Source organism: Cryptomeria japonica, chromosome 1 (assembly GCF_030272615.1).
Source record: "Cryptomeria japonica chromosome 1, Sugi_1.0, whole genome shotgun sequence".
NCBI lineage: Eukaryota > Viridiplantae > Streptophyta > Pinopsida > Cupressales > Cupressaceae > Cryptomeria > Cryptomeria japonica.
In genome coordinates, this window is record NC_081405.1 from 107,741,807 (window position 1) to 107,768,202 (window position 26,396).

Genomic DNA, 26,396 nt, shown 5'->3' on the forward strand with positions numbered 1-26,396 from the left:
TTGAGGTTTCCTTGAGACAACACAAACCCAAGGTAAACCAACTCTTTCTTAACAAATTCACACTTATCCAAGTTCATGGTTATCTTTTCATCATATAATCTTTGTAATACATCTTGCAAATGATTCATATGATCTGCCCTATCTTTACTGAAAATGAGAATATCATCTAGGTATACCACCACAAATTTACCTATGAAGTCCTTCATCACCTCATTCATGAGTCTCATGAAGGTGCTTGGAGCATTGGATAAGCCAAATGGCATTACAAGCCACTCATAGAGATCCTCTGTAGTCTTAAAGGCAGTTTTCCATTCATCACCCTCCTTAATCCTAATTTGGTGATATCCACTTTTAAGGTCAATCTTGGTAAAGTACTTGGCTTCCCCTAAACAATCCATTAGGTCTTCTATTCTAGGAATTGGGAACCTATATCTGATGGTGATCCTATTTATAGCTCTGAAATCAGTACACAATCTCCAAGTACCACCTTTCTTTGGGGCTAACATGGTAGGGACAACACAAGGGCTAATGCTTTTCCTAATTAGGCCTTGGTCTAAGAGCTCTTGGATTTGCTTGGCAATCTCAACATTTTGTTGGGGAGTCATTTTATAAGATGCCTTATTAGGTAAGGATGCTCCGGGAATGAAGTCTATTTGATGGCTTATGGTTCTTTTAGGAGGTAAGGGGGATGGTTGTCCATTACTTACTATGCTTTTGAATTTCTTTATCAAATCTTACACCTCTATTGGCAAATCTGGATGCTCTTTCTTGTCTTCCTCTTTGGGCTTCATTACTAGTGCAAACCCTATACCTTCAACTTCCTCAAGTGTCTTCAAGAAATATTTTTCACTCACCAAAAGAACATTAAGACCTTCTGCCCTCTTTTCACCTTCCTCTAGGATAGACTTAATCTTGTATGTGACTCCATCTTTCTTGAATGAGTATGCATTCTTGGCTCCATCATGAACTGTCTATCAAATTTCCATGGTCTTCCTAATGGAAGATGGCATGCATCCATGGGTAGGACATCACATAACACCTTTTCCTTATACCTCCCAATGGTAAAATCCACCCATGCTTGCTCATTGACTAGGACATGTTGGCCTTTGTTCAACCAAGTGACTCTATAAGGATTGTTGTGAGGTATCCTTTGCAATTTGAGCTTACTCACTCCCTCTTCTGACATAATGTTGTCTGTTGACCCTGAATCAATGATCACTTTTCAAACTTTATCCATAATCTTGCATTTTATCCTAAATAAGAACCTTCTTTGGCTTGGCTCTTCTCTGACCGGTTCTTTGATGAAAGTTCTCCTTATCATCAAGTTTTCACCTACCTTTGACTCTAAGGCAACCTCTGAAGTCTTGCTGCTTGAAGACTCTTCTTGAAGATAGTTCACTCTTCTTTCACTACCATGTGATGATGATCCCTTCTTTGGACACCTATATGCTGGATGACCAAGTTGGTTGCAATGGTAACCCTTAATTGTTGCAAAATATGAGGAACCTCTACCTTGGCCACTAGATCTTCCTCTAAAACCACCGTTGTACCCCCTTCCTATATTGAATCCTCCTCGATTAGTGCCACTCTCTTGCTGCTCAGTGAGTTTAGACTCACCTTATGTTCTTTGTTCAGAACTTCTTCCTCCAAAGTCTCCCCTATGGCCTCTGTTGTCTTTTCCTCTACCTCTGCCCCTATTGCTGCTTGAGTCATGTCTTCTTTTCAGCTTTTCCTCCACCTTAAGGGCAAGTTGATAGGTTTGATGGACTATTTTTGGGCTCATTAGACTAATTTCTTCTTGGATGTTCCATCGTAGACCATTTAGGTACTTACAAACCTTGGGATTCTCTTCTTCCACCGTATGAGATATAAGGCTAATTTTGTGAAACTCTTTCGTATAGCTATTGACATCAAGGTCTTTTTGTCTTAATTTTTTCCTCTTCCTATGAATTTGCACTTCATAGTAATCAAGGAGATAGACTTCTTTGATTTTGACTAACATCCCTTTCCAAGAAGAGATGGGTGCTTTACCCATTTTCTTCCTCTCATCTTGCACAAATTTCCGCCATGTGAGAGAAGGTCCTCTCATCCTTGACTTGGCTACTTTGACTCTTTGGGCTTCAGTTATGCCTTCACATTCAAAATAGTTCTCCATTCCTTCTATCCATTCTAGGACCACTTCTACCTCCATCTTACCAGTGAACAATGGCAATCCTTCCAGTGATTTACCACTCAAGGCCTTCAATGCCTTTAGGAAAGGTTCTTGTTCTAGGATAGGATCAGGTTCAGGTGCTTTGTCTATCTTTGACACTTCCTTACCCTTCCCTTCTACTCCTTCTACCTTTACCAACACTTCATCTTCCTTGGTTTCTACCTCACCAAGGTTACTCTCCAATTCTAGCAACTTCTCCTTCAGGAGTCTATTTTCCTCCTCCTAATCTTCCACTTTCTTTTCCAACTCTGCATTGGTCACCATGTTTTTATCTCCTACAGATTCCTCTGAGGACATCTACTCACCTAGCCCAAATCTTATAGGCTCTGATATCAATTTGATGGGGTTCACCTAGTTTTCTAACACTTCACCTAGTTGGTGTTGCTCAATTCCACCAAATCTCTAGGACTAATTGCACTCTAGACCTCTGAGTCCTTCTCAATCTCTTCTAGGGATTGCTTCTTAACCATTCCAAGGTGTTTGCTTCAAGCTTTTTAGCTAGGAACCCTACCAATTCACAATGCTTCCCATGTGCTCATCATGGTTGTCTTGGCTTCAACTTGTCAAATTGACCTCCTACTGTTATGAGTTGATATAGAGGTTTGGAGGTGGATAATAACATGTTTTTAATGCCTTTTGGGTCCTTTAAATGTTTTCTTTCTTTTCCCTCCTTATCCATTTCACCATTTTGCCTAGAAAAGGGCTACAAGGGAAGAGCCCCAATTAGGCCTCCAAAATCCGGTTTTCTAGGGCTTGGAGGAAAAAGGTCCAAAATACCACATATCAAGTTTGGATTTTCTTCAATGACTCATCTAACCTCAAGTTATTTTTGTGGTTTTGTCTCCTTATCCCACCATTCAATATTCTAACCCCAAAATGAGGGTTTTTTTAGGGTTTCTAGGCCTTCTAGCCGACAGTGACTGGTCAAGTTGGTGTTTGGGAAACAAATGAATTTTTCAAGGCTTCCCCTTGTATTGGAAACTCTGTACTAACTTCATGGACCCATCCAAAATCTTAGATGGTTGTTTGGCATTCACCCCTACACTTTGCACTTCAATTTCACCCTATCTCCTCTAGTTGGGTTGCTCCTGGACTCGCCTAGAACAAGGTGACAGTCATATCAAATGTCAAATCCAGAACTTATCCCTATATATGTACAGTATAAAATTAATTTCCCTCCATGTTCCAATAGGCCATTATGGTAGCACGTGTGGAATTCATGGGGCAACCATTTTACATAAAACTGCTATATACAAGCCAAAACTGGTTGTTTGCAAACTAAAACAAGAAAACACTAATACAAACTATCTACAAAGCTTGAAATGGATCTAAAAACTCTATAACACACCAAATAAACTCAATCCATTATTGGATCAATGGATTCAATCCATTTGCATTTACAAAAATGAACAAAACAAGCCAAAATGCTACCAACTAGTCTGAAAATAAGTAGTTTCAGATTGTTGATCTTACAAAACAATAGCTCCAACCTTGGTGACCATGAAAGAGAGGGTTCTTATAGTATTTCCCACGTGTGGAGTCATCCCAGGGTGTTGGAAAATCCCTAACTCCATCGCTAACCAATTTAGGACAAAAGTTGTCATGACAACTTTTTGCAACTTTGCACATTTTCACTTTTTGGCCTTCTCAACCTATGAGGCCTATTCTAAGTCATCACACATGACTTTTAAAACATTTCTAAGACTAATTTAACCCTCCCTAATGCCTATACCAGTTTTTGACACTTTTGACCATCAAGAAGGTCAACTACCTACTCAAACCACTATTTATGCACAAAATGCAAACCTAGGAAGAAACTAACTCTACCAGGACTACATTTCACTCATCACACTCACTCTTGGACCCTCCTAGAGTCCTTATTCACTACCTAACATGTCTAGGGTTAGTACACGCCAAAATTGAGAAAACTACTAGCCTAAGTCCTAGGTGCTCCTGCACCAGAAACCTAGTTAAAAAGTATACACCATATGAGTTAATGTAATGAACAAATTCGATGAACATATACACAATGAACAAGTTTGATCACATTTAAATAGCAAATAACTAAGTTTCAAGAATATCAAGTTTTATATATATCAAAATGGATCATATATCAACTTTCATATATATCAATGAACAAATTGGATGAAATGTCAAGTTTCATATATATCAAAATGAACAATAATCGTGTACATATCAAAAAATGGCATAGATGCCAAATCAATAATAGTTACAAAAATGTGTCATGTGCCATGTCTGTCCAAGTCTATATATACATATACAAATGTAAAATATATAAAACAAACTGGTCCTTCAATGACCAGAACTACAACTATATGCCTCTATCTGTATTTATGATTTTGGCGGATCAACAAAATTGAGCCTCTTTGAAGCAATACATGGCTCTACAGGTGGTTACACAAGGACAATTCAAATGTCTAATCAGATATATTTTCTCAATATAACATCAAAATAACTAAATACTAAACTCTAAATTGTTTTAAGTTGAAATGTTGATTACATCATCTTTGTCTTCTACAATTGGATGAGGCTAAGGATCCGTGGGAAGTCCTGAAGGGGGTTGTAACTAGTAAAACAACATTAATACAAGTTAATAACATATATGTCAAATAGCACATAATAACTAAAAATAAATAGACTAAAAAACTAAAGAATACTCGAGCCTCAGATGGATGTTCTATGGTCGTAGGAGGCAAAGTCACAAATGAATCAATTACGATCATTTCCTATATACATGGTAAGTGATCCAAAAGGAGTTAACAAAACAACTCCACTGTGCACTTAGTGAAAAGGAGTTGATCTAAGACAGACATACCTTTTGCCTTTGTTGTGTTGGATCCCATATTATACATGTAGGACTTCTAATGAAATGGAATGGTAGAACATCAGTAGGAAGTTTGGAAGGGGGTTGTAATAGGTTAAAGACAATTATACAAGATAATAACCCAAAGTTGTTGAGAAACTAGATAGAACAAAAAATTTTAACATATGTAGAACAAATGCACACCAAAGCCTCGTATAGTTCTCTTGTAACCTTAGGAGGCATAGTCAAATCTGATGCAACTATTACCATTTCTTGTATGAAAAATGATAACATATGATATAGACATAAAATGATTTATTTATTTCGATCAAGCAAGAATTCAATCCAAAGTGAATATGAAGACATCACCTCTTCCTTCTATTGAGCCTCATCGACATTAGATGCATTCATTAATTCCGTAAACCCCATTTGTTTTTGTATACAGAACAAATAAATTAAGTGCATTTATCAATATCTACATATAATGTTTAATCATAATACATTTCAACAAATGAATTTAAATTGTACTGAATTAGCTTCCGTCGTTTGGGTATCCTGGAGGGTATCTTTTTCTGCCTCGAAGTGCTAGAGGATGGCTTTTTCACATGATATGTCCTCGAGGAAGGTGGGGTAAACTAACAAAAAAGAATTAACATAAGGGAAAAGAGCATGTATTTAATATATCACCTAAGTCAAACATATATATACCCAAATGGTACCACATAGCTATCTAGGCCAAAGTGAATGGTCAAAAGCGTGATATCATCAAGTTGGGACATCTCGGCCCCTAATAAGCCCTATAAAACACCAAGTAATGATACATATATATTAACAAAAGATATTTTGAAACCAATGTATTATTATATTTTCAACAAATTTACAAATCTTTACCTCCAGTGGTGAAACTACTCATGACCGTGGATTCAAGTAAAAAGTATGTGGTGTACTCCCACCACCTGCTGCACCCTGCAATGCATTTTATTTATATGTCACTTTAAATTGTTCTAAAAATAAAAATTCATTTCATTTTATAATATTTAGTCACTTAATTGATAACATGTCATAAACAAAATCAAACACACCTATGTCTAATAGCGAGGGAACACCATACTCATCAGGTCGTCGGTGAGGGCCACATCCTCTGTAGTGGAAGCATGGCATCTGATCCCAAAACATGTACATGAATGAGATGCCAAACCATCCTCATCCACTTTAGTGTCTACACTAGAACATACACCCTGGCAAGTGGCACACATATGCTGAATGGGCTAGCCCGTGCCAAATTATGCATGAGGCGACACTGATGAAGGAGGTGCCACTAATGAAGGAGGTGTCGCAGGTGCTAGTAAATCCTCTACTCTGATCAACTGTTTGTCATGCTGAACAATGACATCAGTCAATGATGCAGCTGCCTGAAGAGTTTGTAACTCCATAGACTCCTTCAAGGATATAGGAACAGTTACATGAACCATGGGTTTAGGAGTTGTATGCCTTTGATGTTTTGGTTGTACCACCCTATGGGCCCCAGGTCTATCCTGCACAGAGCCTCTCCCTCTACCCTGAAATTGTCGGATGTCAAAGTAATTTGGCTTCTCACATAGGATAAACTCACAATACAACTTTCACAAAAAATATAGAGGCAGCTCTCAATTATTATAAGGTGATTGGTCAAAGACCATATACCACCTATCCAAAAAAGCTTCTTTCAACCTAGCATGAACACACCAATGTATAGGAAACTGAGTTGTATTTAGTTGTAAGTTGTTACTGGTAATAGGATCGGTGAAAAGAGCACATATGTTAGCTTTAAGTATGCCCTTTTTTTTACTTGATCATATGACAACCCATCTGCATAAAATGTTTGACATCTATCCCTCCACGAACCCCATTTCGTAACCTCCCTAGATACCTCATTTTCACTATTGGCCATTGTTTCTAGCATTGTGGCAAGGGTTGACTGGTGCTCAAGACTAGAGGACCTCAACCTATTCACCAATATAGAAATTTGGGCACTATTTTGTGTAAGGCGATTGATGAGATGCTCTTGTGTGGTATCCACAATCCACACGATCTAATGGAGGATGTGGAGCATTTAGGGGTGCCGGTAGTTGTTGAGGAGCAACATTTTGAGGATTTTGCAGTTGTGGAGCAGCGTCTTGAGGGTTTTCTTGTTGCTCATGTACAATGTTTACAGGGTTTGCTTGTGTTGCTTGTGCAGGAGGAGGTCCTTGTTGTCTATTGCATTTTTGGGGATTGCTTGTAGAATTTGAAATCAAATTAATAAAAACAAAACTTAAATCAATTAAAAAACCATACTTTAATTAAAATGCAAACAAAAATAATCAAACCAATCAAATATTACCTGTTTGACAGGGTGCCATTGTTAAAAATTGCTCTTAATGCTGAAAAATAAAAAATGATACCAAACCTGCGCAGCTTCTGTGTTTTTTTGGCTTCCTTATGCTACTGTTCAACGGGTTTTGGCGTTGAAAATGGCCAAAACCCGCATGTTATAAAAAAATACAATGTTACTCAAAACCTGTATGGGTTTTGAGGAACTTTTTGTTTTTTTAATTTTTTTTGGCTAGGCTTGGTGTTACCAAGCCTAGCACGTTTTTGAATTTTCAGAACATGCACGGGTTATGAAAATTTCATTTTTTTTGCATGTGGCCACTTTTCTATCCACCATCTTGGTGAGCTTACCTTGCAAAGAAAGCTTAATTCTAGAAGTACAACTATGCACCTGTTTCCTGCACACAGAAAGAAAGGGAAATGTGTTGGGAATAGGGGTTTGCCTTCAGGTCAAACCCTGGTTTTGGAATTAACCAAGTGGTTGAAATAATGTAGATGAAATGAGTGAAAGTAGAAATCCTCCTCTTCAAGGGGATGTTGAATTGCTTGAAAATAAAATGCTTATACCTCCTTGTGAAGTTTTTCTTGCCTCCACATGGAATTACGATTTCATGAAGTATAATGATGATCTCCTCTTCAATGCTTGAAACCTTGACTCTATTGCTACTCCAAAGCTTGAAGGGAGACTGAAAATGATCAATTTCTCTTGAATGCTTGTACACTTGATGTAATTTTCATGATCTGTCAAATGAGAGGGGAAATCCCTCTTATATGCTTACCAGTAGGATTAATTGACTAATTTTCCAATTTGAGCCGACATAGGGGGGGATTTTCCCACTTCAAATTTGAGTTAGGTCCAAGGGAGGGGATCAAGATAGGCCCCAATTAAGGGGTCCCAGGATGCCATGCCCTGGTCCTGCCCTATTTTGGGGCAGGATCAAGGTGACCCTTGAGTACATCATTGAATTGGAAGGTGTTTTTGGTGTGCATGAGCATATCCAAGTCTTTGATTAGGCCAAACGGTGCAAACACTAGGGTGAAGACCCAAATGCAGTCGAAAATTGTGAGGGGTGCAATTTTAGGATGTTACAAATTCGTGCTATGATTTTATTCTATTTAATTTCTCTTTAATAAAGATATTATATTCTACAATGTGTAATTTTAACTTCTTCAAAGGTGATTATAGTATTTCCCAAGAAGGTGGTGCACATTAAAATTAGAACACATATGTTTAGCGAATATGGTGCATGGATGCCTAAAAGGATGAAAAAATTATGAAGATATGAGTATTTATCCTTAGGATATAAAGGGGAATATATAAATATAGGCATCAAAATATGGGGAAATAGGTAGATTGAGAGGGAGGTGCATTGATAAAGATAAAAATTAATAGATAAATGCATTGCTAAATAGGATACAAAGGAAACAATTAAAAATAAAAGTATAAATAAGATGGAAGCAAAAGAGATATAGGTGTTATATTTTTATTTTTAATTTTATTTCAAGTTTTTAATATTTTTTTATATTCAAGTTTTGAATTTGGCATTTTTGTCTTTGTGGGACTATGATTTAATCTATTAGATGTTCCAAATTATTTTTATATAATATAAATTTGAATTTAATGATTTTTTTTCATCTATTAGCTTCTTACTAGCTTTGTCTTACATATCAATATGGTGAACTATTACTTGAAATTTTTGCAATAATTTCTTTTTAAATATTACACCTTTTCGTGTGTTAGTTTTGTAAAAACAAATTGAGCAAAAATTTCTCTCTATTGTTTATTATGTTTAACAGTACATTTTCAGCTTTTTTTATTTCATAGGCCTATCTTTTCTTTTCCCCTTTTAAATCACAAAAGAGCTATTATGAAATGGGGTGTCATACACCTTGCATAATGTTATAATGTTTAATTTGTTAGTATATGTTGTGCACGTGAGGAACCTAGGGATACATGCATTACATAGAATTAACATTCTTGGGGCCACTTTATGTGTTGTATGTAATATTTGATAAATTTTTAATGTGGGTTTTCACATGAGAAAAGTGTATAATATTCAAAAAAATTATTATCAATATTAAATGAGGGATTAATGGTTTTATAATCTCGTGGTATTAGTCACGTGGTTTTATCTAATACCACTTGATGGTTTTGTGTGATTTTGGTTCTATAAAAGAAGGCACATAGGTAGTTGTCTAAGGTTGGTGAGTTGAACATTTTGGCAAACGGATTGGGAGCGTCACTTATTAGCATTTATGAGGATTTGAAGCATGAAATGGGATGTCTAGTTACATGTTTATTCAAATGGAATGTTTGTAGAGGGTTTTTGTTTCACAAGTGTTCATGGAGCCTTTGAAAATGTATTATAACATTTTCATCATGTAAAAATACATCAGTGATGGATGCTTTTGAAAGCTAGGTTTCTTCCTCTTGCGATTTTTTCTAGGGTAATATTTTTTGTCATCATTGATGGTATCTTATTTATTATTATGCATATGAATTTCGAATACTTATTCACATAGATTTTTGTATTTGGATTATGTAGAGATTTATCATGTATGGTTGGAAATTTTGTAATGTTTGGTATTATAGAAATGGTTTTGAGATGTATAGCCCTTGTTGGAGTAGATTTTGTGTCTACCTGAATCTAGGGATTGCAAGAAAGAATAAAGACATTGAAAGGTACAAGAGTTTTTCGCAGGTAGTTTCTTAAAGATTTCAGGTTTTGGGGTTTTATATTTGTGGTATTTTTTCGTAGACATGAGTTTATTAATTTCTGTGTTGGAACTTTAGTTTTTTATGGTTATTTGTGATGAGGGTTTTGGTGAGAATATTTTGAAAATGACATCATGGACTAAAATAAACCTCATCATTAGATCCAAGTGGCTTGAGAAACAAAGATTGACACATTTTTAAAAAGTCCAAAAATTACAAAAAAAATTGTCTTGTCCCTTTCGCATGGTTGTACCAGTTGTAGAAGGTTTCGTCAAGAAGACAAAAATTTATAACTTTTGTTTGATAGTCTTTCAAAAAATAATCTTACAAAAACAAAATAAATTGACATATGAGGGGTTTGTTGAACCCTACATGACACCTAGTATGTAGGTACCAATAGTCCCTACTAGGCATACCACCTTGGAAGGTCAATTAGCCCCAGAGCTAGTGGTGGAGCTAGTTGGTCTTAGGCCCTTGACTTTACAAAATTTAAATTTTGTAATTTTTTTCTATTTACAAATGAACCCCATTTTATTGTTAAGTTAGGTTTGCCACTTTAGAAAGAAGTAACATTAGTTAGTCAATGCACTACATAGTCATTGCCAACATGCCACCAATTCTTGCAGGCTACCGATGGCTCATCCCAAGGCCCACCTTTATTTTCCTTTCCATAGAAAATTTGATATTTTTCAAATGAGTATAACTTCTACCTTGAGTGTTAGCTTTTTGACTTGTTTTGGCCTATAGAAAGTTAATTCTGATAACTACATTGTGGTGTGATTATTTATTCCAAAAAAAATTATTTTGACCATGAAATTACTATTGAAAGATAGATGTTCCCTTTAGACGTAGAAAGAGCATAACCTCTATGAATAAAGTCAAATTTTGGAATTCAAATAATTGACAAAAATCTTGTTTAGAGAACTACATAGTGGATCAAGATTGGAGTTGTTTTCAGTATGGTTTATTTGTTGTTATTTTCATATGAGATATTTGTGGGTCCTTGTGATCATGGTTTTTTATGTAAAGGTGACATAATTAAATGTAAAACTCATATTACTTTTATTTGACATGGTGTTTATTATATCATTGAATTTGTATATATTGCATTATCGAGTCTACAAGTTGTTCAATGTTGTAGGTTTTCTTTACTTGCAAGTTGCATATATGAATTGGGTGTGATTTATCTATAAGCATGGATTCTTCATAAATGAGATAAATTCATATTGGTTGCCTAGTTTAATCGCTTGATTTGCTGGTGTGTTTCTCATGTTGAGGAGGAAAGACGGTTTTACAAGGTGTAATCATGATGTGGGACCTATGTTGTTGACTATGTGTGATACAAACAAGTGTGACATAGTGGGAGTTTAATGCTAGTATAGTTGGCAGTGCTCATTGTGCCATATATATTCTTTATACTTCAGGAATCTAATATTCAACATGTTTGTATATGCAAGTTCTTTGTTGGCAGTGTTGGATTGGATCTTGATTGGTTATTGCAGTGTATCTTCTTGTTTGAGGATCATAGTTTTAATTTGTCTTTTGGGAGCTCATGATGTTGCAATTGAGTTCATCGATTGTGTGAGGGCCTTGGTTGATCTTCAACTAGGACATTATTATCATGATGTCATCGATAGTTTGATTACACACTTTAGTGTGAAATTTTGAAAATGATGCTTAACAATGTCATATATTCTTTGTTTTGAGATCATGGTTTGACTTTTCCCTTTGGGATCTCTTTCTATTGAGTTCTATGATCATTTTGGGGTGACACATGATCTTCAATTAGAGGATGGTCGTCATGATGTCATTGAGAGCTCGGTATGATGGTTCAACGGATGCTTGTGGAAGTGAATTCACTATTTGATAGTGGATGATCTTCTATAATGTTTATTGGTGCCATGGATTTACTCTTTCATTTTGTTTCATTTACAATGAAGATTATTTAACATCTTGTCTTTCATTTATATGAGATTGTTATAATCTTCATGTGAGTTCAAGACATTTGTAGCCATTGAGAAATCTTGGAATCTTTGGTTGAGGTGTTGTTTATGTTTTGTGTTGTGTCTTGGTGATGCAAGAGCACCCATCTAGTTCCTATCGGTTGAGGCAGTTTTCAATGGAATTGCTTGAGATCGTGGCATTTCTTCTTGTTTGAGTGTTTAGCGTTGTGGTTTTGGGTTTTTTCCCTTATGTTTGTCGCCTTTGTCGTGTTTTATTTTCATGGCATTTGGATTTAATCCCAGTGAGTTATCAATTTTAGTATTGGCCTGGTTGATATGTTCTTACCGGTTATTCTGGTAGTGTGTTGAGCGAAGTTGGATCAGGTTGTGGTTGATCTTTGTGACTTGTGGATCGTTCGTTTATATTTTTTGTGCCATGACCGATGTTCCCAGAGGATCGTGCATTGTTTTATGCATTTTGGAAGTTGTTTTTAGTGATTTGAGCCGACATGTTACAGTTACATATTCATGAACCGGTTGGTCTTTTGGGCCAACTTGATTAAGTTGTTATTAGTTGCGGATAATATAAATGGAAGTTTGTGAATTATTTGAGAAGACAAAAGTTAGAAGGTAGAAGACAGAGTTTAGAGATCGAGTGAAGATGTAGATCCGACGAGATTCTGATCCGATGGACTAAAGCCGGAAGGGTTGAAGTCTGGATTAGGGTAGAACCGACAGACTATTTCCAGAGGCCGATCTAATATGTGGGTAATCTGCGGATCTTATATTTGTGTTGTAAGCATTGTTTGTATCCTAGACTGCAATCCAACATGTGGCATTTGTAATTCTTCACACTGTAATAAGAATTCTGCATATTGTTTACTGGTTAGGTATTCTATGTTGTTACCGGTTGTTCTTTCCGCTATTTTTGGCATTGCTTTACCGGTTACCGATATATTTTGCATGGTGTTTGTGTTAGGTTGCAAGGATGGGTTGTCCTTCATTGGATCTCCCTACCTTGACTGCATCACATGGTGTACTTTTGATTGCTCATTTAGAGTTTTCACATAATATAGGTTCTTGATATGTTCATTTGAGCTAAAATAATCTTTTAGCATATGCGATATTATGTTGTCATGTTTATGTTCTTGATTCATAAGATTTTACCTTTGACATTGATCTTATTTGGTTCTCTTGGTATTGAGTACATAATCATTTTCTTGGTTTCTTCATGATTATGATATGTTGCATTATGGAGTTTGGCATAGATTGACCAGTTATAGGTTCTCATGCATACTTGGAGACTTATGTGAGGCTTGGAATTATGTTATGATTAGAGACATATGTTGAGAAGATTACTCTTGATGAGATTTCAACAAGAAGCATATGAGGAGTCTCTACCTTGGTTGGAAGTGAGTTCAACATGAACCATTGAGAAGATTGTTCCTAGATGAGTCATGATGACTTGGATATCTTGGAGGATTATTCTTATTCACCACTCTTGTTCTACTTGGTGATTTATCATTTGAGAGGTATTCCCCACTCTTTCTCTCAAGTGCATTGTGTTTTACGCTTTGGATTCTCATGGATATGAATCCTAAGGTTGTTTATTTTCTTCTTGAGGGTTCATTTTAGTAGTATCGGCATGTTTATGTCCCTATGCATTGTGAGTCATTTACGATAACATTCTTGATATTTCTTTAGGAGATACTATTGGTCTCATTCCCTTTGTTTAAGAATGTATTTGGTTTGATCTTCTTTGTCTTGAGAGGTTTACATGCATGTTGGTTACATGATATATATTTTATTTGATCCATGGGATTAGACAAATAGGCATTATTAATGCTATTCTCTTTGGGGTTTTATGGAGGACATCATACTTATCACATCTTAGCATTTAGAAACATGTGTAGAAGGACATACTACATGTTTTTATTTGTAATCTCTCTCTTTTGTCTTGTTTATCTTCGTCTAGATGTTTGGGTTCACATGACACTGAAATTGAGGTCTTGTGTGCAGCTATTGTGATTACTAGGTTTGTGGTTGTGTGTTGTCACTTCTACATTTTTTTTTGGTGATGGCATGGAGGTTTCTTTATTAATTTCCATTGTTGGATATGGTTAGAGTTGGTTTTTTAGTATTTTATTTACAGATTTATATATCATTTGTGAATGTTCCTTAGTACTTCATGATATTATTAATTTTCCTTAGAATATCTTGATATTTTTTTAATTTGACATTAACTATACAGCTTAGAATAAAAATAAATTTTTGATATCACCTAATAATCTTAATACTTTTTGATGGTTAGTTGACCTCTTTATAAAAGTTTACAAAAAAAGGGTTCCTTAGAATATTCAGCCACTCAACAGTATTGAAACATCTCCTCTGAAATAAAACCTGCCCCTTCATTAAATCCATGCTTTCCTCAAACCTTTTACTCTCTTAAAACAGTCAAATGACATTTTTTAAAGCATAAAATACTCTATCTATTTACCGTTTCCATGTGTGAATTAAATCACAGCAAAACCAGTATCCAATCTTTCTTGAAACCAGTAATCCTTGATTCAAATCCCTAACTTAATTACCACTTTAAAATTTGGAAAAACAACCAAAAAAAATTGGGTGCACGTTAACTAGAGCACTATCTTCCAACAAAGTATAAACCAAATCCTTCGTGAAGCGTACTATTCATAAATAAAAAGAGATTACACTGATGTGGCCAATCCCCATCCGAACACACTCTCAAAATTTCAATCATTCACACAATCTTCAAATCAATTATTGCAGACACTTCACTCAAGACGCATTGAAAATCTTGAAAAATCACAGTGAATCGAATTCCGTTACCGGCACGAAGCCAGGCAAGAGGATAAGCACAACCAATACAATACCAATAGTTTTATCAAGAAATAACAATGGCCCCAACGCCACATTCTATATATACAGACTACCCAACTCACTAAAACATCATTCAAAGTCGCTTAGAAAATCCAATGGCTTCTTTCACTGCATTACTCTCTTCCACTACACTTTTCCTATTGCTTTTAGTCCCCAAGCTAAGTGCAGATCCAGACCAATTGCAGGATTTCTGCATAGCAGATACTTCATCTCCCACAACTCTTATGAATGGGCTCCCTTGTATCAATCCCAACAAAGCTTCTGCAAACCACTTTACTAGCTCAGCCCTAAGCATGGTGGCCAATACATCGGGAAACCCATTGGGAATAAGTGTGATTCTTTTGACTCCACAGATTCTTCCGGGCATAAACACACTGGGAATCTCAATGGCTCGTATAGATATGGCGGCTGGTGGGGTGGCGCCTCCTCATACACACCCTAGAGCCACTGAAATAGTTTTCATACTGCGAGGAAAATTGATTGCGGGCTTCGTTGATAGTACCAACAAATTGTTTTCTCATGTGGTTAAGACTGGCGATGTATTTGTGTTCCCCAAGGGGACTCTGCATTTTCTACAAAACATTGGAGGCAATACAGCTTCTATTATAGCTGCTTTTAACAGTCAAAATCCAGGTTCATTTCTTATCCCCTTTGCAGCTTTTGCTTCTAATCCGGCTATTCCTGGTCCAGTACTGGCCAAGGGGTTTCAGATTAGTTTGGAGGAGGTGGGAAAGATTAGAATGGGCCTTGGTGGCCATTGATGCAGTTAGATGATGTTTTTAGGCAATGGCTAGTGATATATGTCTTGTTGTCACTATGTTTAGTTTAAGAGTGCAGAAATAAGTGAATGGTTTGATGGGTTTGCTATAAGGAAATTTGTTGCTACATTTTCCTAGTGAAATTGTCACTCGTTGCAGTTGAAGTTCATATAATCTTGTATATTTGTCATTGTTAGATATTTATTGTAGCTATCATATATTTCATACCTATCTTGACATTCGTAGAGTTTATTATCTTGATTCAATCATATAGTGCGGGCCATCACATTATAATCTACATATAGGCCATATGCGTTATGTTTTATTATGGCTATTTTTTGAGTTCATTTTTTGTGGCTAACATGCATACATATATTTCTGGCTTTGACATGTTCCTATCCTTAGTGACACATCATTCATTGATTCTCTATTCTTTTGTGTCTATTTATGCTATGGATGACAAAGTGTTTCTCAAGAAGTGTTGTTTTATTTTGTATAATCATTTCTCTCCTTCATCAAGTCAGTTAACGTTTACCATTTCTTTTAGATACACTCAATTTTCTTACACTTGACCTTTATGATGAACATGTAGATCTAATAGTGATTCATATATATAATGAGGTATTTCCTTGTGATATACACCTTATCTAATGAATGTAGATAACATGGCTAGATCAATTTACTTATTAAAGACATTAATGAACCTTATGATGGTGTTTCTTCTATATATGTTTATAGTCTCACATCCATAAAACTTTGTTATTTAGTTCACATGTCTTCTTTTATACATGATGATATGGTTGAGAATGCTCACTCTTCCACCTATCATGTTTAATATATCCATGCCCATATATCCAATGATGGCAGCATAACATATGATGATAGCTCTTTAGCTCTTCATGTGGATGCTTATGCTATTGTTGCACCTTATTCATTGCATGATGTTATTATTTATTTTAGTGAAGAACTATTTATGGTATGATTATGATGTCATCAAGTATTTCTTATAGAATATCAATTACATCTAAGTGATAAATTTTTACAATGACTATATTCATCTTTTCTTCTTTTCCCTTCTTTTATGAATTTAGCACATACATTTATTGTTTAATTATAAGCTTAGTGCTCATGATGACAATAGTAACTTAATAATACCAAGCCTCATGGTTTATTTTTTTATTATTTTTCTCCTATAATTTATATAACGCATGCACATTTTAAAAATTCTACTTTTTATTTGGCTACCTCGATACACATGACTATGAAATGGTGTGAATGGATAACTTATCCTAAAAATGCAAAATATGATCTTATTCATTCACCATTTTAATTTGGGGATCATTTAATTCAGGAAGAAATCAATTACATTCATATTCAGTCCTAGACAAGAGTTGAACACTTTGATTAATCGTTCCTATTTTTATTTGATATGATAGGGGTTTCTCTATCTAGTATTGCTATTTAGTTTGTGTTGATGTTAACTATAATAACAGGAATTGGTTTTTAGTAGTGTACACATTCAGATGTTTAGTACTTGGTGAATATGTATGAATTTTCTCTATAATTATATAGTTGTGGCAAGTTCAATATGCAAGAAACAATATTTAATGTCCCAAAGGTAGAGTGCTTTGTATTCCTTTGGATTGTGAAGAGTATGGTGTGTAGATTTGGATATAATGTTATTAATCCGATGGGTAGTGTGCTATTAAGTTTATAGGTCCTCTGATTGCTAAGATGATTATGATTATGATTATGATTGTACAAGATATAGGTAAAATGATGCAAAATTGACAAAATTCAACACAAATAGGAAAATATAGAAATGAAAGAAAACATAAAAGTATATATCTAAAAATGAGATGCAAAGAGGAACTTGTTACTTAAATCTAGAGATGGAAGTGTTGGTATATAGAGATAGCCACCCTAGACCTCTAGAGAGATGTCTTCATTAGTTAAGGCTTCAAATTTTGGATCAGGATGCTCAATAGATCTTTCTCCCCAAAATTCAACCTAAAAGTGTTGATCAAGTGAGTTAATTGGCATAGATTTCTTGTTGAAAGTCTTGGACTATGTATCTCATTTTTCTCTACATAATTCTACAACTTTTGACTATCATATCTATAATCTACACACATAAAAGAGGAGGAATATTGTGTTGTATAGGGGCTTGCACAAGGAAAAACCCATTTTGGTTTTTCCACGCCCACAATAGCTATGATGATATAGGGTAAGTGCACCAAGATGGTGTGCAAAAAGGGGGGTATAAGTGGACACTTCTTTTTTTTAAATCAACTAAACCTAAAATTGGAGGATAAATTTGAGAGTCATCCACTCAAAATATGAAGATACTCAAAGAACAAAGATTGTAGTACTCTAAATCTAGTTTCCAAATTTCTACTATTTTTTTCAAAATTGGATAAGATTAAGAGGGTCAAATCCTTCGTGCATGAAAAACAGATCCTAATTTTTTCTGAAAAACATAACATAGTGTCTAACATGCGCATCAAAAAAGTCATAGTTAAGTTTATTATTTTGATAAATACTTTGGTAGAAAGATTGCTAAGAGTTAGCACTAGAAGTTGTGCATTTTTTTGTAATTTTTTATTGAGTATTATTTTTTCCTATGATTTTTCGAATCGAGCACATCCTGAAAATCAGCTACCTGTTCATGTGCAAAACATAACTTGCATCAAAATAATCCAAAATGCAAACAAAAAAAAAAAATTAAGTGTAAAGAATCAAGTGTGCTACAATAATATATATATATATATATATATATATATATTAAATTTGGATAAGTAGATCAAAATTTATTGAAAAAATGGTACACATATGTCTTTGAGGACTATGGAGACACTGGTAAAAGAAATTCAAGATTAATATGTTATTGTTGTTCAAATTTAAACAAAAATTATATGGTTAGAAAGCTCAGAAGATGGGTGAAAATATGGTGGCAATTTTAGAAATAACGAGTTGATGAGGTGCAAACCTGATGATGACAAATACGAGAAACCAATTTGATAAAACAAAACACGTTAAAAAGGAGGGAAATGGAGGGAAGTCAAACTTCCAACCCTCATCCTTGTCATCCAAGCCTATTCACAAGCCTAAACTCATTAAACATGTGTGGGTTTTGTTTAACTAGGAGAGAACAAAACCCATACACATAAAGACATCCTAATATATAGAAATTAATATCTATGTATATAATATGTGTTTGTGTATGTATACATATATGTATGTAAATTATATGTGTATGTGTGTGTATATATATATATATATATATATATATATATATATATATATATATATATATATATATATATATATATATATATATATATATATATATATATATATATATATGTAATATGTACATGTGTATATACATATATATAGATACATATATGTATACATATATATATACATATACATATATAGATACATATATATGTATATGTATATATGTATACATATACATACATATATATATGTATATACATATACATATATACATATATATATAGATATATATACATATATATATTGTTGGCATTTACATGAAGATTGCATTAATGATATGTTATGTTGTCATTGATGTCAATTAAACCAATAATGATATTGTTGATATTGTTGTAATATTGTTACTGTAACCGATAGGAAGAATTTGTGGAGTCAACCGATAACTAGTGTAATCCTTATCTATTGTTGTAACTAGTAAACCCTACCTATTGTTTTTGATAAACCCTAACCGATTAAGTTTGGTGAATTGGTTATATTGGTTTATGATCTGATGATGAGTGGTAATGATTATGACACGTATGATTATTGTGTTGGCATTATTGGATGAATTGATTATCTATTGCATTGATGTTTTGTCATTGATGTCAGCACTAGGTGTTATGGTTGGTTACCAGCAGACAGGTTTTGGTTAGCGGTAGAAGATCTAGTGTTACCGGCAGAAGAGACTATCTGTTGGACACTTTCAACATGTTTGGATCTATGGAATATGTTTGGTTGCATGTGGTACGTTCTCCTGGAGCATGTTTTGGTCAGTTGGCATTGACCTGGTAATCATATGCTATCATACACTCTGGTAAACCCTTACCGACATTGGTTTAAGGCTCTACCAGTAGAGCTTTCACAGAGGAATATTAACAAGATGCATAATTAGTGTTGGTGCAGCTTCTACATGGATTTCAGGATGTCGAATATGTTCTTTGATTGTGCTTCAACTGCTTAAAGATATTACTTTGGTATGGTGGACCCAGAATAGGTTATTGGCCGGTATCATGATAATGTGTACTCTACACGTTACCAGGATGTTTCAGGATGATCTATGGATTTATTATTGTTGTTTTGGTCTTAATCCAACATGGCATATCATTGTAATATGAATTTATGTAATGATCTTATTGTAATATATTTTCGGTGGCCAACCTAATTGGTTTAGGCCTTAGGGTTTGTATAAAATTATGTAAGATCTCATTGTAGATCGTGGCATGTGTGGCATGGGAATCAAATAAGTGTTCGTGGTCTTGGAATGCAATATCATATGCGAAGGAGATTTGGTCAATCATAGGTGATCAAATTGGGATTAAGGAAGAGGTCAAAGGCCTTAGGTATTGAGCTTAACTGGGACTATAATCAGGCATGGTAGATGCTATTTCTGGCAGTTCACGCTATTGGATTGTTGTCCATTTATCTTGGGATGGTTGTAGCCTCTCTCTAGTCAGTGAGACTCTTTTGTAATGAGTAGTACGCTTTAGGCAGTGTGCCTTCATGTATTCATAGGCCCCTCATTGTGTCACATACTTTTTGCAGAAGTATCATTTGGCTGTGGGTAGGCTTCCCATCGTGGTTTTTTCCTTTCTAGGTTTTCCACGTACAAATCATGGTGTTATCTAGTATGGTTTCTTTGCATTGATTATCTGTTTAATTGTTAAGTTGTATTGTTTACTGGTATCTGTTCCTACCGACATCTGTATGTGCTTTACCGGTACTTGATCTGTTTAAAGGTTATTAAGTGGATTAAAAGTTATAATCTGTTAACAACTGATTCACCCCCCCCCCCCCCCCTCTTAGTTGTTCACCGGTTATCCTAACAATTGGTATTAAAGCTTTGGTCCTCTTTTGTAGAAGCTTAACCGCTTAAGGTAGATCCTATGGTAGCTAACACTTCTAATCCACTAGCAACTATTTTCAAAAGAGAAATCCCTAAGCTTGATGGAACAAATTATGGGATATGGAAAATTCAAATGGAGACTCATCTTAGATGTCTTGGCAAGGATATTTGGGAGATCACTGAGAAAGGATATAGACCTTATGATCCGGCATCTAGCAATCGTGCTCCTGCAGACTTGGATAAGAATATTAAGAATGATTGCAGAGCTAGAGAAGCCCTCTTGTGTGCACTTACTGATCAGCAGATCATGGGATTAACTGATAAATCATCGGTAAAGGTTATGTGAGATAAATTTCAAACTCTGAATGAAGGTGATCCTACTATCAAAATTCTTAAAGTTGATGATTACCACGTAAGATATGAAAACTTGAAGATGGAAGATAATGAAAGAATTGTTATGTTTATGGAAAGAGTAAATGAGATTGTTATGGGAACTCAATATTGTGGAGGATTCTTGAGTGAAGATGAAATAGTTTCCAAAGTCTTGAGAGCCCTTCCACCGGCTTACAAGATGAAGGTAACTACAATTTATGAGTTGAGAACAATGACTAACTCTTCAATTAACAAAGACATTTTGATTGGGAAATTATCTGCTTTTGAGCTTGAAGAATTTAGATCTTCTAAAGCTGTAAAGTCTTAACCTACTTTTCATGCATCATCATCATCATCATCATCTACTAGCAAAAGTGATTGGAAATTTTTATATGCAAAAGAATTGGAAGACATGAGGAAAGAAGATGAAGAATTTGAGCAACTTGAAGCCTTATTTGGTAGAAGAGTACCTAAAAGTCCGATAGGAAGTAAATATGAAGGAAAAGCACCTTTTAAATATTTTTCATGTAATAAGATTGGTCATTTTGCATCTAGATGTCCTGAAAGGAATGCAAGGTTTGAGCAAAGAGTTAAGAAATTATTTAAGCCTAACCAAAACAGATATAGATTCAAGAAAAGTAAACAATGCTACATAGCAGATGAGGAAGGAGTAACTAATGACTCTGGAGATGAACCGACATAAGACTCTGCTAGTGGATTCGGAAATGGAAAGGAATTGGTGTTCTATTCTTTAAAGGAAGATGAACCGAAACCAGCTATATAAATGAAGAAAAGGCCCTGGCAGCAAAAGTTGAAGATAAGGATGAATGGGTAATTGATAGTGGATGCTCACATCATATGACTAGAAATAAAGGAAAAATTTTATCTCTGCAAGAATATAATGGCAGCCAAGTCAAATTTGGAGATGACAAAGCATGTATGATCAGAGGTAGAGGTATTATTTCTTTGGATGGTAAGAACAATACTTATAATGTCTATTATGTAGAAGGTTTAAAGAATAATATTTTGAGTGTTGGTCAATTGGTGGACAAGGGTTTCCAACTTTAGTTTAAAGATAGAAAATGCAAAATCATTAACAAGATTGGTTTGGAGATTGCAACTAGTATTCAGACTGGAGGTAATATCTTTCACTTGAACACTGGTAATAAGACATGTTTGATTGTTCATATTGATGAGAGTTGGTTATGGCATAAGAGGTTGTACCATGTTAATTCTGATTGTATTGTTAAGATCAGTTCAACTAAGGCAATTAGAGATATACCTAATATTATGAAGCCTCATAATCTGATATGTAAGGAATGTCAACTGGGAAATCAAGTTAGAAGTTATTTTAAGAGCATATATGATAAATCTAATGATGTACTTGATTTGATTCACACTAACTTATGTGGTCCAACAAGGACTAGAAGGTTTCAAGGTGATAGGTATTTCATGTTGATTATTGATGACTATTCTAGAACGATATGGGTGACTTTTCTAAGGGAGAAGTCTGAAGCTTTTGATAAATTCAAGATATTTAAAGCAAAGGTTGAAACAGAAACTGGATTGAAAATCAAATTTCTAAGATCAGATCATGGCTGTGAGTTCACTTCTCATGAATTTAACAGTTATTGTGAAACAAATGGAATCGGGAGACAGTTATCTACACCTCAGTCTCCTCAGTAGAATGGAGTAGTGGAAATAATGAACATAACCATTTTGGATGCAGCAAGATTTATGGTGACGGAAGCCAAATTGCCTCATATCTACTAGAGAGAAGCAGTGAGTACAACAATCTACACATTCAACAGAGTTCACATCAAAGGTGAAACCGGTAAGACCCCTTATGAATTATGGTTTGGAAATACACCTACTGTTAAGTATTTCAGAATTTTTGGAAGTAAATGCTATATCAAAAGAGATGATTTCATTGGAAAGTTTGATCCTAGATGTGATGAAGAGATATTTCTTGGTTATTCATTTCAAAGCAAGGCATATAGATGTTATAACAAAAGATTGCAGAAAATTATTAAGAGTACTAATGTGAAAGTGGATGAGCAATTAAAAAATCATTCTATATCATATGACAAGGAGCCGGAAATGGAAATGATCATAACTGAACCGACAATGCCTCAAATGGTATAGGAAATAGAGATAGTTACACCGACACAATCAGAAAATTTAACTGTGAGTAGTGATCAGAGCAATGAACCTTAAGTTCAGAAGACACCAAGGTATATAATATTAAATCATTTTGAAGATCAAATTATTGGAGATAGGAACAAGGGAGTTATGACAAGACGAAAACTGGCAAATGAAGAGGTATGTCTTTTTTCTCAAATTGAACCAGCAACTATTATTGAAGCTTGTAAGGATGAACATTGGTTAAAGGCTATGGAAGATGAATTAGATCAGATGGAAAAGAACATGAGGCTTGGTCTTTAGTTCCCTCACCTAAAAATAAGAATGTCATTGGAACTAAATGGGTTTCTAGGAATAAACTGAATGAGGATGGTCAAGTTGTAAGAAACAAGGCTAGATTGGTTTGTAAAGGATAATCTCAAATGAAAGGAATTGATTATGGTGAGACATTTGCACCTATAACTAGAATTGAAGGTGTTAGACTATTTCTTGTCTATGTAGCTTATAAGAACTATAAGGTTTATCAAATGGATGTTAAATGTGCATTTTTGAATGGTGAACTTGAAGAAGAAGTATACATTGAGAAACCTGATGGATTTTCACTTAAACCTTATAAAGAAATGGTTTGCAGATTGAAGAAAGCTTTATATGGATTGAATCAGGCTCCTAGAACTTGGTATGCAAGATTGGATAAATATCTTTTAAAGCTTGGTTTTACTAAAGGCAGTGCTGATAGTAATTTATATTATAAGATCACTGATAATAATTTTCTGATTATTGAAGTATTTGTTGATGATATCATTTTTTGAGGAGAAGATAAATTGTGCATGGAATTTGCTAACAATATGAAGAATGAATTTGAAATGTCCATGATTGGTGAGATGAGATTTTTCTTAGGTTTACAGATTACTCAAACTGACAAAGGCATTTATATCTATCAAACTAAGTATCTGAGGGAATTGTTGAAGAAGTTTGCTATGAATAATTCCAAACCAGTAAGTACTCCTATGGTGACAAGTGAGAAATTATCTACCAAGGATACTTCTACACAGGTAAATCTGACAACGTATAAGTCTATGATTAGTGGTGTGTTATATCTAACTCAGACTAGACCAGATATTATGAATGCAATAAGTATTGTTTCAAGATATCAAATTAGTAATCCTAAAGAAAATCATGAATGTGCAGTAAAGAGGATATTCCAGTATTTGAAAGGAACAATAGAATATGGTTTATGGTATTCGAAAAAATGATGATTTCACTTTATGTGCATATACTAACTCAGATTGGGTAGGAGATACTAATGACAGGAAGAGCACTTCTGGTAGAGCTTTCTTTCTTGGAAAGAAACTGGTTTTATGGATCACCAAAAAACAATCATGCATTTCTTTATCTACTGCAGAAGCTGAGTATGTTGCAGCAACAACTAATTGTACTCAAGTCTTATGGATGAAGCAAATGTTGAAGGATATTAGGGTAAATTGTAGTGAACCAGTAGTTATCTATTGTGATAACTCTGCAGCTATTGACATGTCTAAGAATCTGGTATTTCATTCTAAGACTAAGCATATATCAATAAAGTATAACCTTCTGAAGGACAAGGTAGAAGCAAAGGAAGTAAAATTGGTTTATGTGAACACTAAAGAACAAATTGCAAATATATTCACTAAACCACTATCTAAGGAATCATTTGAGTATTTGAGAGACAGGTTAGGGGTTTCTACCCCTCCGATAGAGACTTGATTGATGCAGTTTGTCATTAGTCTGGCATGCATTATCAGAGATATTATTCATTCTGGCACTGATGAGTGGTGCTACTACTTAGGGGGAGTAGTCAGCTTTGAGATATAGAGGTTTTCTTGCTTTGATATTTTTGTCTAATTTCTACCATTGATGTCAAAGGGGAGAGATAGTGATGTGAAAAAATAAATGCAGACATTTACAGAGATATCATTCACAGGGGGAGAGTTATTGATATTCAAGAGATTGTTGGTTGTCTTCCACAAGGGGAGACTTGTTTGGCATTTCTTGGTACTTAGATGTTTTTTACATCTAGTGTTGCCATCAATGCCAAAGGGAGAGATTGTTGGCATCATTGGATGAATTGATTATGTGTTGCATTGATGTTTTGTCATTGATGTCAACACTAGCTGTTATGGTTGGTTACCGACAGACAGGTTTTGGCTACTGGTAGAAGATGTAGTGTTACTAAAAAAAGAGACTATATGTTGGACACTTCTGGCATGTTTGGATCTATGGAATATGTTTGGTTACATATGGTACATGCTCCTGGAGCATGTTCTGGTCAGTTGGTATTGACTTGGTAATTGGATGCTATCATATACTCTGGTCAACCCTTACCAGCATTTGGTTTAAGGCTCTACTGGAAAAGCTTTCACTAAGGAATCTTGACAAGATGCATAATTAGTGTTGGTGCAGCTTCTACATGGATTTCAGGATGTTGAAGATGTTCTTTGATCATGCTTCAACTGCTTGAAGACATTTCTTCGGCATGGTGGACCCAGAATAGGTCTTGTACCTATCTAGGTTATGGACTGGTATCATGATAATGTGTACTCTACACGTTACCAGGATGTTTTGGGATGATCTACGGATTTATTATTGTTGTTTTGGTTTTAAGCCGACATGGCATATCATTGTAATATATTTTAGGTGCCCGACCTAATTGGTTTAGGCCTTAGGGTTTGTATAAAATGATGTAATATCTCATTGTAGATCGTGACATGTGTGGCATGGGAATGAAATAAGTGTTTTTGGTCTTGGAATGCAATATCATATGCGAAGGAGATTATCTTGGAGCATGTTTCTACCAAGGAACAACTTTCAAATATTTTAGTAAACCTCTACCTAAGACTACTTTTGAGTATCTTAAAAGTCAGTTAGGGGTTGTCCCTCTTCATGAAGTCAGTTAAGTATGATGTAGATTACATCAATCCCAGAGCTACTTGCAGAATTTTACAAAAGGAGGGGGAGCATCAAGTTGTAGATTATTGATGATGCACAATGAAATTTGACATTACATGTTTTACT

The 26,396-nt window shown here is 34.8% G+C and overlaps 1 protein-coding gene across 1 annotated transcript; it reads left to right on the forward strand.

The window, feature by feature from the left end:
• The first annotated feature begins 15,007 nt into the window (after positions 1-15,007).
• On the forward strand, positions 15,008-15,870 carry LOC131026872 (germin-like protein 1-1). Its single transcript, XM_057956876.2, has one exon. The coding sequence runs from the start codon at positions 15,044-15,046 to the stop codon at positions 15,707-15,709; it is 666 nt and encodes a 221-aa protein (XP_057812859.2). The 5' UTR covers positions 15,008-15,043; the 3' UTR covers positions 15,710-15,870.
• The last annotated feature ends 10,526 nt before the right edge of the window (positions 15,871-26,396 follow it).